We start from the raw sequence: 14,922 nt of genomic DNA, 5'->3' as shown, positions 1-14,922 counted from the left end.
GGGGACCTGTAGTATCACATCTCGCACCACTCTTTTCATTACCAGGTCACTTGGTGCACACCCTGTCGTGCAGTGAGGAGTCTGGCCCTCAGAAACTGGTGCAGATAGCACTCAAAATCTTCACCACTCTCTACTCTGATTCGGAGTGCCCGGTTGAGAGTTCTCATGAATCTTTCCACCTCTCTGTTGACTTGTGGCCACTGCTGTGTGATCTTGCAGGGTCGCACATTCAGCCGATGGAGATATTCTTGGAACTTGTGACCTGAAAAGGTGGGCCATTGTCTGTTTTGACTTCTGGCAAACCCAGTAATGAAAAGATTTTCTCAAGCACTGGCCTCACACACTCAAACACTGTAGACTTGACAAGCTTCAGTGCTGGGAATTTGGAGTGGCTGTCCATCACCACGGGTGTGAACCTGTTGTCGGAAAGCTACAGAAATCCCTACTTAATGAGGACCCAGGCTTTATCAACCCCACCATGATTACTGGCACCATGGGATGTTCCACACACGCAAGCACACAGGATCAACAGTTCTTCACCAGTTCCTCGACCATGCGGTCCATCCCTGGGAGCTAAACTTTGCTATAGAGTCGTACTTTTGTCTTGAGAACACCCTGGTGCCTCTGGTGAGCTAGTTCTACCACACAGCTCCATTAACGGCAGGGTACTCGTATTTGGTGATCTCTCAGGACCAGCCCCCCTTCACTTTCGCTGAGTTCATGCCTGCACTGCGACAGCTATGCCCGAGTCTCGGGATCTACTTTGGTCAAATCTCTAAAACCATCCAGGAAGTTCTTCCACTGTTGCTCCCTCAATGAGTTTTTGACTCTGGTCAAACATGAATCATCGTTGGTGGCTTCTACAATTTATCCCACTGACAGCAGCCTTGGGCATGCCATTTGGTCACAATCTTCACAAACTCTTCTGCCCCTGCCTTGTCTTCTCTGCCGTCTCTCGGATCAACTGCCATCAGGTGATGCCAGAGGTAATCCGAAGGCTTGTTGCAGTTGGACGGTCCACCTCTCATTCCATGGGGGCTGTGCCCGAGAACAGCGGCACTAGTGGTCCGTGATTACTTGAAACTTCTGTTAAATAGGTAAAGGTGGAAATGTTTGCAAGCCCATTTTATTGTAAGCACTTCCCTTTCAATTTGAGCATTGCAGGTTTCAACTGCTGCAAGTGTCTTGCTTGCATATGTAATGGGAACCCATTCTCCCTGACTTGTCATATACAATAGCGTTGCCCCCAACCAGGCTGGCTTCTACGATCAGCTCTGTCTGGCACTTTTGATTGAAATATGCCATGATGGTGTTGTGCAGCAAAGCCATATTCACTTTGTGAAATGCCCGTGCAGCCTCCATTGTTCACTTCCATGGTGTATCTTACCTGGTTAAGTTGCAGAGGGGGTTGTAGACGGTAGCAAGATTTGGTATGAACTGGCCGCAGTAGTTGGCCATGCCCTGGAAGCTACAAACCTCTGACTGAATGTAGGGGTTCCACCTTCTGGGGGTCTACCTGAAGTCCATTTTTTGAGAATCTGTTTCCGAAGAATTCCACTTCGCTGGAGTGTCAATCCTCTGTCTACTAGCCATTATAATGTGTCTCTCAAGCATATGTGGTACTCTTCCAAGGTATCAGAGTAGATGAGGATATGTCGCTCCCATTGATGACCTCTACAAGTCCAGCCCAAGCTTCAAGAATGGCCATCTGAAAGATTTTGTCTGCCAAAGCTAAGATGCTTGACCCTCCGGAGTCCCATGTGTGTGAAGAACGTTATTATATAGCACCTGTTTTCCTCCAACACAAACTGGTGATAACCAGAGATCAGATCAATCTTTGAGAACCATTTGGCTCCATTTATATCTGCTATCTCGTCAATGGTAGGAATGATGTGCCACTTCCTGTGGATGGCTTGATTGGGTAATCTCATGTCCACACATAAACTGATGGCTCCCGGCTGTTTGGATTTCGGGGCTATGACCTGAGGGGACACACAAGGTGTAAGGCCAGTGACCTTTTCAATGACTCTGGCTTGTTCCAGTTGTTGCAGCTCTTTTTCCACCAAGGGGCGAAGATGGAACGGCACTCTCCGATGACATAATGCCACAGGTTTCACAGATTTGTCAATGTGGAGTTTGACCTGCATTCCTTTCAGACACCACAGTCCTTGAAATAATTCAGGGAACTTGCACAATATCTCCTCAGCATGGGACTGGTGTACCTGTTTGGCAAAGAACAACAACCCCAGGTCTTTCGCTGTGTGATAGCCTAACAATGCCCCTGTATTGCCCTTGGTCACATGAATCTTCGTTGTGGTCTTCGTGTCCCCATGGTTTACCTCTACTTCGATGACACCCATCCACTGGCTTGGTTCTGTTCCTCCAAGAGTATACATTTCTGCTCTTGTGGGATGCAGTTCCAGTCGAGGTTCAAGTCTGGAGAATTGCTAGTAATGGATGACATTCACTGGGGCCCCAGTGCCTATGAGCGCTGTGATCACCACAACACTGATATCTATTTGGCATCTGGTGGGGCCTTATCTGCAGGTACTTTCTCACTGTGAATGATATCATGAATATTTCCTCCTTAGCCTCTTTTTCCTCCTCCAGCTTGTTTGTCAGGCTTGGTCATCCTTCTCATCATCCACTGACAACTGCTTAATATTTGTGACTCGCTGCCCCTTCATGGCTGATGTTGCTGCGGCATTGTAACTGCAGCACACTTTCGCTAAATGGTTTATCCTTCTGCACTTCAGACATGGTTTGCCCTGAGCAGGACATAGTCTTGCTGGATTATGCTCCGCTCTGCTGTTTCCGCACTCCTTCTTACTGGACCTACTGGGGGCGGTCCCACTAGCTCTAGCAACACATCCATGGAGAGCCTCAACCCATTCCTCGTTCACCTTCACCGCTGGAGGACTGGTCTGGGCATTAGAGCTTCAGGAGAGTGCAGATTCCATCACCTCACCCTACTGTCTGCCAGTTCATAGGATCGCGTGAGACCTAAGATATTGTCTAGGGATATTCCAGGCTGCCCTAATATCAGCATTTGGAGACTAGACGACCGGAACCCTTGGATTAGTTGTGCTCTGATCTCATCCTGTTTGTCAATTCCGCTGCATGTGCTTGCCAGTCTTGTTAGCTTTGTGAAGAATGTGCCTACGGATTTGCCTTTCGCTTGCTGTGCTTGGCGCAGTTTGAACATCTCATAATCTGGATTCAACTGGGGGTCATAGTATCTGTTCAGTGAAGCCACTGCAGCATTAAAGTCATCGTCAGTCAATTAATCGCCTCTAATGTGCAGCATCATCAACTTTATGACAGCCCCGTTTCTTGTGTGGCACGGAAATAGTGTTGTAGCCTCCCGATCCACTTGCACCATCTCGGTGCGGCTGTCGCAGGGTCATCCATCTGGCTAAACAGCGGTAGCCTATTGACTGTAGTGTTCACGCCATGTGGGGCAGGAAGACCCACAGCTTGGTTCAAAGCTGACATAGTAGCGCAAGCCTCTCCTTAATTCTCTTTTGTCCCACTGCACCTGTAACTCTCGGTTGATCACAGCGTTTGAGTCCCTTTGAGCTACTTGCAGATAGGCAGTGCCTTCACAGCTACATGGAAGGGACTGGTTACTCTCCTTCTCCTGCTGCTCTACGTGCACCACCCACCAGGCCTTGAACGTTCCTGTCCATGCTTCACCCCTCTTTTTCAGCCATACACTTAGTCAGGACTCTTTTCTTTTCTTTTCTTTTCTGCTGCAGATGCAGGCCTGAAGCATCACCAATCGCTCTTCTCGGCGCCCTCCAGGGCATAGTCTTTATTACTGATCTTCCCCACACCACGTGGTGACCAGAACACGCTTCTTTTCAGGCACATTCACTGTAGTCCCTGGGCCAGAAAATCAGCCTACAGTGTAGATGTGCACATCTCTTGCCGGCCCCATCATGTGTGCTGTCTTCTGTGTGCCACGATGTCAGATGCAGTCACACCACAGTCTCCTACATGTCAGCGAGCTGTGGAGACCGGGTGCACTCCTCACTGCCCTCTTGGACTCATCCAGGGGCCGCCACTCCTCAGTTTTCTCCTACACCTCCACCTGTCCTTTACCACCCAGCGTGTAGCCTCCTGCCACCAGTCATGGTTTCGGAGTCCTCTGCTGCATGGGCTCACTGCTCCAGGGAGAAAATCACTGCATGCAGCGGGATGACGCCAGCTTCGGTACCAATGTGAGATCGCAGCACAGCCTAAGCGTCACAGACCTCACCACAGCCCTTCATTAAAGTACGCTGGAGACTTTGGGGTTCAATATGACCCCGGCGGTCGGTGGTAATACAATGGAAAGTACTGCCAACAGGCTGGCGGTACTATCCACCATATTATGACATTGGGGGGTTGGCTGAAGCCAACCCACCAATGTACCACATCACCCGCCAATCTCACTACCCGCCAATCTCCAGCCCGGTGGCCGTCACTGTCCCGCCTGCAGGATAATGATCCCACCTAACGCCATGGTTTTCGTGGCTTCCTTACCGCCACGAAAACCAAGGCGGCAGGCACTATCAGTGACAGGGAATTCCTTCCCTGTCACTGATAGAGGTCTTCCCCACCACCACCTCCTCCTCAGATTCCCCCTCACCTTCCCTTCCTCTCCAACCCCCCCTTCATTCACGCCCCTCCATTCAGTCACACACACGCATACACACACCCATTCCCACATTCATCCACGTATGCATACATCCCTTCACACACACATCCGCACAGGCTTTCATACATACACGCAGACAAGTATTCACAGAACACAACTTACATGCACTCACACATCCATACATGCACACACGTGACACGGAACACACACCCGCATACACATACGCACACACATTCACACGCACCCCAGCACACACATTCACACACACCCCCACACACACAACACCCCACTCCCCTCTCAGCGCACCCACTTACCTGTGTTTAGGGGGTCTTACAGCAGGAGATGGGGCGGGGCACTGCTACTAGCAGCAGCATCCGCCAGCAGAACACCGCCAGGCTGTATTATTTCTCATAATACAGCTGGTGGTGGTCTACTGGCGTGGCGCTGCTGGTGGCAGCAGCGCCACCCAACCGCCACCCGCCGGCATGGCCACAGACCGATTTCCAACATCCTTCTGGCAGAAATCCAGCTGTGGTCATGATACAGCGGATGGCTGGCAGCCGCAGTGACGGTCTTTTGACGGCCGTCGCTGCAGCGGTAGGCAGTTTTTACCGCCAATATCATAATGAGGGCCTTAGTTATCAAGGTTCTGTGCACTGACCCGAACGGTGCAGGCACATTTAATTATTCCCTCGGTCTACAGCTGGACCTCGGGATAAGTGTGGGATACAAAGTATTGTAGCGGCCAGGTGGCTCACTACATCTGGGAGAAGTACATGAAAGAGAGAGAGAGATAGAAAACTCATGCACTCTGATGGTGTGCTTATTGAAAAGTAAAAAGTAGCTCCTTAAAAGTGAGCAGCAGAAGTATACAAATTTGCAGTGCTTAATTTGTATATATAAAAGTGACAGTGCCCAAACTCTCCTCTGAAACACGCGGCTGCTGCAATTAAATATGCTAGCACAGAATACCGAGGCAGCATAATCCTTAAGCCATCTCGGCCTCTTTAATCCATTTACAGCCACTCCCTTCTCCTTCATCTCACCCTGTCAGCTTTCTCCCTTCGCTCTTTGTGACGCTTTTCTATATTTCTCTTTATCTGTCTTTCACATACGTGTCTTTTGCTTGCAGTAAATGCCTGACAAAGAAGAATAAGTGCCGGCCCCCAAAAATAAGTGCTGGTGCCCCTCCCCAGCAACCACCATCTCAAATTGTGCACTGCAAGTCAGCCAATGGAAAGGCTTGTAAAGCAGCTGTGTTACAGACCTAATGATGTTTTCATTTTATGGTAGTGTATACGTCTTGAGACATCTTTTAGGTATGTGGCATACATGTTTGAGCCCGTGATTTCAGAACTATTTTCCTAGAAATAAAACCCTGATTAAAGTATATTAATTTTTTTTAAAAATCATTTCAATAAAACTGCAATGTGGCCGGCCCAGACGATATAACAAATACTCACTGGCTCCCATATTTTGTCTTCTTGAACTTATCCCTCTTGTACTGGGCATGTTCCTTCTCCAAAGTCCGAACAGCAAATATGATTTGCCGTAGTGTTTTGTAGGTCTCCTGCGGGTCGTCTATCAGGAATGTGGAGTACTCTTCCTCCTCAGGCCCGTCATAAACCGATTTGCTACCGCAAGCCTCTAAGGACACAAAAACAAACCATAGCGTGTGATTTTAGGCATTTCAACACCCTCACCGCAAGAATTTCCAACATCTGTACCTGCCTCCAAGCTAAATAGTGCAGTTTTAATTGGTAAATCTAAATATTGAAGAAGTTCAGGTGTATCGTAACTGAAGGCAAATGGTACTTGCAAGTAACATAAGAAAAAACAAACATAGGCCCTGATTATAAATCCCTGCTTGCACCTGAAACAGGATTGCAAACAGGGCCCAAAATGACCCGGCCAAGACTTTCTACTCACTCGATCTGCAGCAAGAACAGCTTCACCCAAATTGGGTGGGCAAATTATGCATAAAAACTATTTTGTCCACTTGTGGACTGAAAGAAACATACAAATAGTGCAGTATCCCTTAGTTTCAAGGCCCAAACACAGCAGTGGGTGTAAATTGAGATCCTTCTAATTAACACATCATGTACAGACTGCAAATAGTCGGTGTACAATTTGCACCAGTGATTGCGAGGAAATTCTTATCCAAGCCTCAGTGACTTATAGCAACAAACAAAAATATTGGGAGGGAGGCTGGTCAGAGACATCAAAACACTCACAGAATACACGATGACCATTATTCATGAAAAGCAAAGAAGTGACCGCATTGTCATTTCCGTGTAAATTTGACCATGAAGCGCAGTGTTTGAAAGTCATGTATGTGATCAACGATGTTGCAGTTTTAAATTCAAGGAGGACGGTGTTACTGAATTGAGATTCTAGTAAGGGAAATCACCTGAATCCTGATGTGACAGGTACATTTAGGTCTAAGAGGGGATGGATCCGGCATTAGGTTTGTGATGAAAGGGTACTCTGAGTATAAGAAGATATAGAAGGCGCTAGGCCAGTAATGGATCAGCAGCAACTCTTGATACACAGATTGTGAGCCACCTTGCTTGATATGTCTAGGGTAATAATGCAGTGGTGATACATTTGAGATGGTTGAGCATGGCGTAGGTGAAACCGCAATAGTTCTTCAGGTTGATCAAAGGAAATGGGCGTAGGAGTCCAGTAATTTTTTTTTGCTGGGTGAGGAATAGTGCATTAAAGATGGCCGTAACAGGCTGAGCAGGTGGTAGAATGCTTAAATGGTGGCCATGAAGCTAATTTTAATGTCAAAATGAATTCTGAAGTTTTGGGCCCAAAGACAAAGGATAATGGGATGAGGAGTGGACTAGATGGGAGATGGAATAGTTTGGCTGCTTTTAAGAAATGAAGTGCCTTGGTAAAGATGAGTACTGAACTGTGCACAACATCCAGTACAAAAAGAGCCAATAGTATGCACACTTAATGAGTCAATTATCAGAAAAGATGGAAATGAAGAAAAAAATTAAATAGGGAGTTACTGTCTCTTTCAAGCTGCAGATTCCTTACCTTAGAATTATCCCTAGGTGTCAGGCTGAATTCTGAAATGTTTATTGACCAGTACCCTCCAGGCTGGTAGGTGGTGTCATTTGGGTCCAGGTGGCATTGTCAGAGTCATCCGCGTTAGAAGTTGCAAACGCAGTGCCTATATAGGCACCACCCCAGCATGCTGACGTCCATTTCTTTTCACAATTTCCCATGATAGGAGCACAGAGCCACAAAGAACAGTGACCACTGGTGTGGAAACTAGGACCCTGAAAGGAGAAAGCCCTGTCTCTAGAAATCTGTTCGCAAAGCGGGGAGGGTGGGTTGGTCTGTGTAGAAGGCTGGCCTGGTTTGTAGTGGATACATTGGGTACTTACACCTTAAACCAGGTCCAGTTATCCCTTATTAGTGAAATGTAGTAGTGTTCTAGCAGCTCAGGCTGATAGCGGTAGCTATAGCAGAGCAGCTTAGGCTGAACGAGGAGACATACAAAGCTCATGCAATACCACTTATAGTTACACAGTACTTATACACAAGAAAAGACAATACTCAGTGTTACCAAAAATAAAGGTATTTATTTGGGTGACAAAGTACCAAAAATATCTTAGAGAGAATACTCCTTCTGGAGGTAAGTATTACACATAATATATACACTAGACACCAAAAAAAAGTAAGTAATTAGATGTGGGATAGTGCAAACAATTGGAAATGTTATAGAATGCAATGGAAGAAAATAGGTCTGGGGCAACACAAACCATATACTAAGAAAGTGGAATGTGAATCACGAATCCCCCCCTAGACAAGAGTAGTGGGTGCAGAATCTCTGGGAGAGCAAGAATACAGTAAAGGTTAGTAAATTACCCCACCCCAGTAAAGCAGGAGTACAGTACTGCAAGTTTCCTTAGGACACACTAAACCTCGTGATTGGAATATAGCAGTAACCAACCAAGTCTGCAAACAACAACTGCTGGGTTCCTGGACCTGAACACCAGCAAAAGAAGGGGACCAAGTCCATAAGTCGAGAGAAGTTCCAGGAAGGACAGGAGCCCCTGCCAACACAGAAGAGGGTGCAAAAGAAGAGTCCCCGGTTGGACAAAGACTGCAGAAATGCACCCTAGGAAGATGACAGTGGGTTCCTGCATGATGCAAAAGATGTCCCACGACGTGAAGATTGATGCAGACCTGATTTCGTGTTGGAAGTCGCCAACAAGCCTTGGTTACGACAAAGTTGCATTTTGCGTCAAAATGGCACTGGCTGGACCCAGGAGGGACCTGGGGGCCTCAACTCTGTGTGAGGAGTAAGAGAGGGCTCTCAGCACTTTAGAGAGCCCTCAGGATGCCAGGCAGCACCCACGGGAGTCCCAGGACACGGGGACAAAGTAGGTGCAAAACGTGGTTGGTGCAGCAATGCAAAGAAGGGTCCCACGCTGCTGGAGGTCAACTCAGTGAGCTGAGCGTCATAGGATATAGTGCTTAGGGCCTGGGCCAGGCTATGCACGAAGGAATTTTGCAAATAGTGCACAGAGGCCTCTGGAGGTGAAGAAGACGCAGTGTACAGGGGTACTGTTGCTCTCAAGGAAGGCAAGGTCTTACCTCCTCCAAATTGCGTCAGCAGGACATCAGGACAGTCTGTGTTGATGGGGTCCACCCTCTGTGTTCGTAGGAGCACGCGCGTCACTGAGAGGAATCCAAGGGTACCGGTCGTCGTCTTAGAAGGTGCCTGCGTGATCAGGGGAGTGACTCCGTCACCCCACAGGAGATTTCTTCGGTCCTTCTGGTGCAGGGTGAAGAATGGAAGTCCTCAGGGTTTGCACACCATGGAAACTGTTGCAGCTGCTGGCTGGAGCTGAAGTTGCAGAAGAAAAGTATCCCTTGTGGATACTTTGTTGCTGTTACAGCAGTTCCTGGAGCAGGCTGCGGTTGATCTGAGGTCAGAGGATGAAGTAGTAGTTGCAGAAGATTCCTGCTGGAAACGTACAAGTAGAATCTGAAGAGAACACCCAGGAGAGACCCTAAATAGCCCTGAGAGGGGGATTGGCTACCTTATCAGGTAAGGAAGGACCTATCAGGAGGGGTCTCTGATGTCACCTGCTGGCACTGGCCACTCAGAGCCCTCCAGAGTGCCCCCACATCTTGCAAAACAAGATGGCTGAAGTCTGGGACACACTGGAGGAGCTCTGGGCAACACCCCTATGGTTGGTGATGGACAGGGGAATGGTCACTCCCCTTTCCTTTGTCTAGTTTCGCGCCACAGCAGGGGACAAGGGGTCCCTGAACCGGTGTAGACTGGCTTATGCAAGGAGGGCACCATCTGTGCCCTTCAAAGCATTTCCAGAGGCTGGGGGAGGCTACCCCTCCCCAGCCTGTAACACCTATTTCCAAAGGGACAGGGTGTAACACCCTGCTCCCAAAGGAAATGCTTTGTTCTGCCTTCCTGGGACTGAGCTGCTCAGACCCCAGGAGGGCAGAACCCTGTCTGTGGCTGCAGTGCAAGCCGCAGAGAGCTGGTTTGGAAGTACTTGGGGTCCATAGTGGAGCCTCCAAGATGCATGGAATTGGCTCCCAATACCAGATTTGGAATGGGGGACACTTCCATAATCTTAGACACCTTACAAGGCCATATTAGGAGTTACCAATGTGAAGCTACATATAGGTATTGACCTATATGTGGTGCACGCATGTAATGGTGACCCCGCACTCACAAAGTCCCGGGAAATGGCCCTGAACTATGTGGTGGCACCTTTGCTAGTGCAAGGGTGCCCTCAGGTTAGACATATAGGTGACTTATAAGTTACTTAAGTGCAGTGAAAATGGCTGTGAAATAACGTGGGCGTTATTTCACGCAGGCTGCAATGGCAGGCCTGTGGAAGGGTTTGTCTGAGCTCCTTATGGGTGGCAAAAGAAATGCTGCAACCCATAAGGCTCTCCTGGAACCCCAATGCCCTGGGTACCTAGGTACCATATACTTGGGACTTATAAGGGGGGGTCCAGTCTGCCAATTGAAATTGGTAAATGAAGTCACTAGCCTACAGTGACAAATATAAAAGCAGAGAGAGCATAAGCACTGAGGTTCTGATTAGCAGAGCCTCAGTTACACAGTCAAGCACTATACAGACACGCACATTAGGCCATAAACCATGAGCACTGGGGTCCTGACCAGCAGGATCCCAGTGAGACAGGCAAAACATACTGACATAATGGTAAAAATGGGGGTAACATTATGAGGAAGATGGTACTTTCCTACAGTCTGTAAGGAATCTGCAGCTAGATCGTCTCAATCAGATAAGGCATTACCAAACGTAAGTACCTTGTTCATCTGATAGACTTCAAGACGCAGATATCTTATCTTAGAATAGATACCTAACTACCTCCCTGGAGGTGGGCTGCAAAACAATTTCATACCAAAAAGTCCTGTAGGGCCAAATGGGCAAAGTGCCCATTCCTATGGGCTTGACTATCCAGGCCAAAGTGTTTCATGAAAGTATGCAGAAAGGCCCACATTGCTGACTGGAAGATGTCCAGGACCGGAATTCCGTGTACCAGCGCAGTGGTCACAGCATTTGCTCTGGTGGAATGAGCGCACAAACCCTCTGGGTGATGGCCCACTTCTGCATGGTCTTTCCTTTCTACACTTCGACTCCATGAAGAGATGGTCATCCACCTGGAACTCTTTCGTGGGGTCAAGGTAGAACGACAACGCTCTTTTTGGGTCCAGTTGGTGAAGTCACTCCTCTTCTTTAGAGAGATGTGGCGGAGCGTAAAAAGTAGGCAGGGTGATTGACTGGCTTACATGAAAGGGAGTGATGACTTTTGGCAGAAAGGAAGCTCTAGTTCATAGTCTTTGTAGATGTTCAAGTCTGGATGGAGGCTTGGATGACAAAGCCTGAAGCTCACTGACTGTCCGGGAGATGTGACTGCCACTAGGAAGGCCATCTTGACAGTAAGGAGCCTGCGAGGACAATTATGCAAGGGATCATAGGGGGTGTACATCAGGAACGACAGGATGAGATCAAGGTCCCACTGAGGCATGACAAAGGGAGAAGGAGAAAACATATGTTGCAATCCTTTCAAGAACCTACGTACAACAGGGGATTTGAAGAGGTGCCTAGAGCAGACCCCTGCGAGGCAAGGGATAGAATGAAGAGAAGAGGAACCTGAGAATGGGTAGCAGAAAGGTGGCCAACCTGTATTTCTGCATACCGGCCCACAAACATGCCCCAAGGGCAGGCGTATACCTTTTTGGTGGAGGGATGCCTGGCTGCCAGAATAAAATTCACGGACTTCTGGCGGAAGGGGGAAAGCTGTCAACTGTCATCGCTCAATCTCCACGCAAGAAGGAGCAGCAGCAACAGGTCTGATTGGAGAACCCTCTCCTGTTGCTGTGACAGACGATTCTCCCAAAGGGGCAGCCTGATCTGAGGACCGATGGTCATGCGAAACAGCTCGGGATACCAAACTCTCCAAGCCCAATCCGAAACCACAGGGATTACTTGGGCCCAGTCATTCTTGATCTTCTTGAGAACTCTGGGCAGGAAGGAGTGGAATCGGCAGAAAGTCGTACAGTTCGCCTGAGCTCCACTGGAGATGAAAAGCGTCTCTGAACGAGAACTGCCTTGGAACCTCCAGAGCACTGACACTGCATGTTCTCAGTGGTGTCAAACAGATTTAACTAAGGCTCTCCCCACTGCTGAAAGAGGCCTTGCATCACATCCAGATGGTGATGCCAGTCATGATTCACTAGGCATCTTCTGCTGAGTTGGTCCACCCTGGCATTCAGAGAGCACGCCACATGTTGACCCATCAGGGATATGCCCTGATGTTCCAGCCATGTCCAAGATGCAGGGCCATGACCCCATGCCACCCTGTTTGTTAAAGTACCACATGGTGGTGGTTGTTTTGTCTGTGAACATCTGCACTAGACTTCCCTTGATGGAGGGCAGAAAGGCTTGTAAGGGCAGAAAGGCTTGTAAGGCCAGCAGGATCACCCTGAGCTCCAGAAAGTAGATATGAAGCCCAGATTCTGGGGGCCAGAGGCCTCTGATACCCACCTCTCCTAGATTGCCATCCATCCCAGGAGTGACATCTGTTACCACTGTCAGATCTGGATGGGGAAGAGGGAGGGCTCTGCCGCTGACCCAGTCACAATTCTCTAACCACCACTGCAGAACATTTGCAGCTCCCTCCGAAATCTATTATAATCACAGCATGCATTCCATACCCGTTATTATTGGCTGAGACAGTGACTTAGGAAATATGTGGTCAAAGGTAACTTTAGTCAAGAGTATACAGAGTCAGATAAGAAAACCTGAGAAAAGCAGAACAAACGCACACTTGGAGAGGAAAGGTTAAAGGTTAATGTTTCATCAGAGCCCTGTTAGGATTACGATAAGGGGAGGAAAGACGAGAAGACATGAGTTCAGGGATTCAGGTGGTGTGGTGATTATGTGAAAATATATTAATAACTCATTATTCTGTGACAAGTTATTGCTTTTAAGATAATATTTATAGAATGGGAGGCACAGAAAGTAGTTATCAGAGGGGAAAACCTTAGTAAAACATATGGTATCAGGCAACGCCTGGACCTGGAGCTCACGCAGCAGGAGGAAGCATTGGCAGCCATACAGCGCCAAGTAGATAATGGCGACGCTTCGGAGGCGGATTGCCTTGTGGTGCGCGGTAGAATTGTGGACCTCTGGGATAGACTGGATAATTATGTAAGCCGGAACTATAGGCAACAACTATTTCGGGAAGTCGACCGTTCCAGGCGGATGTTGGCTTGGCTCCTCTGGCGAGAGCGTCCCATACCCATTATCCAGATGCTCCGCGGTTCTTCTGGGGAAAAGAGTTTAGGGCAGTTACGGGTGAATTCACACCTGCGTGAGCACTTGGGAAATATCTATGCCTCACCATGGAGAGTGAGCGTGACCCAGATACAGGAGTACTTGGGTGGTCTCCAGATGCCTCGCCTTACGGAGGGCTCAGGTGGAGGAATTAGAGGGGGAGGTGTCATTGGAAGACCTAGTGGAGGCGTTTGGTGGGATGGTGTCTGGGAAAGCACCTGGTCCAGACGGGCTACCAGTCAAATTTTACCGTACCTATATCGCTGTGCTTCTTCCCTGGTTGTTGGAAATACTCCATGAGGCACGAAGTGAGGGTCTTCTACCAGAGCATATGCGGGAAGCTTTGATAGTCTATACGAGGCTGATGACCCGGGTCCGTATAGGCCGTTGTCCATCTTAAATGTTGATGTTAAATTATTAGCTAAAGTTTTGGCCTCTCATTTGAGTCGAGTAGTGATGCATTTAGTACAGGGAGGTCAATGTGTTTTTTTACGGGGGAGGGGGACTCAGATGAATATACAGCGCTTATCGCATATACTGCACGAGACTCGTGGCTCTGCGTTTCCCGCAGCGCTAGTGGCTCTAGATATGGAGAAGGCGTTTGACACCTTATCCTGGGAGGTGATACGGAGGATGGGCATAGGCCCCGTGTTCTTATCCTGGGTGCGTCTTTTGTACACAGCGCCCCAGGCGAGAGTGCGTACAGGAGCGATAGTGTCAGATTGCTTTATTATCGAACGAGGCACAAGGCAGGGATGCCCCTTGTCACCACTACTGTTCGCGATCGCCATGGAGCCTCTAGCCGTACAATTACGTACTGGCTTGGATAGATGGGACAGTGGGGGGGCGAGAACGCACATAATATCATTGTATGCAGATGATGCTCTAGTGTACGTCACAGACCCTGAACGGGCGGTCCCCCTCTTGTTGGGTATGATGGACATTTTTGGGCAGGTGTCGGGCCTCGGCGTTAACCAGCACAAAACTGTGTTATTCCTGATGAAAGGTCTGTCGGCAATAGCGGTGCCAGAGTTGCCCCGACTGCGTCTATCCTGGGAGACTGAGTCCTTTTCATATTTAGGCATCCGGGTTGCACACTCCCCGCAATTGCAATTTACTTTAAACATGGGAAGAGTACTGGAGGGCCTCCGTGCCTCTATTCAATTTTGGACCTCTCTCCCATTATCGGCTATGGGTAGAATCGCACTTAGTAAAATGATCTTACTACTCGTTGCCGGTATGTTATGCAAAATTCACTCTGTGAGCTCCCTCTTTCGATATTCCAGCAGCTTGATAAATTGCTATTATCCTTAGTCTGGGTGGGCAAAAGATGTAGAGTCCGCATGGAAGTTTTGAAGTTGGACCTGGTTAGTGGAGACCTGGGGCTGCCAGACCTATATTTATATTACTCAGCCG

At 48.5% G+C, this 14,922-nt stretch overlaps 1 protein-coding gene across 7 annotated transcripts in view; it reads right to left on the bottom strand.

Annotated features, from left to right (window-relative positions):
- The window catches only part of RASA3 (RAS p21 protein activator 3), an 821,322-nt gene that overhangs the window by 18,880 nt on the left and 787,520 nt on the right, over positions 1-14,922 (bottom strand). For all 7 annotated transcript variants that reach the window (XM_069204628.1, XM_069204627.1, XM_069204630.1 and 4 more), the window contains one exon: positions 6,106-6,289. In XM_069204628.1, the coding sequence (XP_069060729.1) occupies positions 6,106-6,289 (184 nt within the window). The remainder of the gene's footprint in view (positions 1-6,105; positions 6,290-14,922) is intronic.

The sequence above is a fragment of the Pleurodeles waltl genome, chromosome 8, assembly GCF_031143425.1.
Source record: "Pleurodeles waltl isolate 20211129_DDA chromosome 8, aPleWal1.hap1.20221129, whole genome shotgun sequence".
Lineage (NCBI taxonomy): Eukaryota > Metazoa > Chordata > Amphibia > Caudata > Salamandridae > Pleurodeles > Pleurodeles waltl.
Note: the sequence above shows the minus strand (reverse complement) of the source record. Positions and strands in the feature narration are given on the sequence as shown.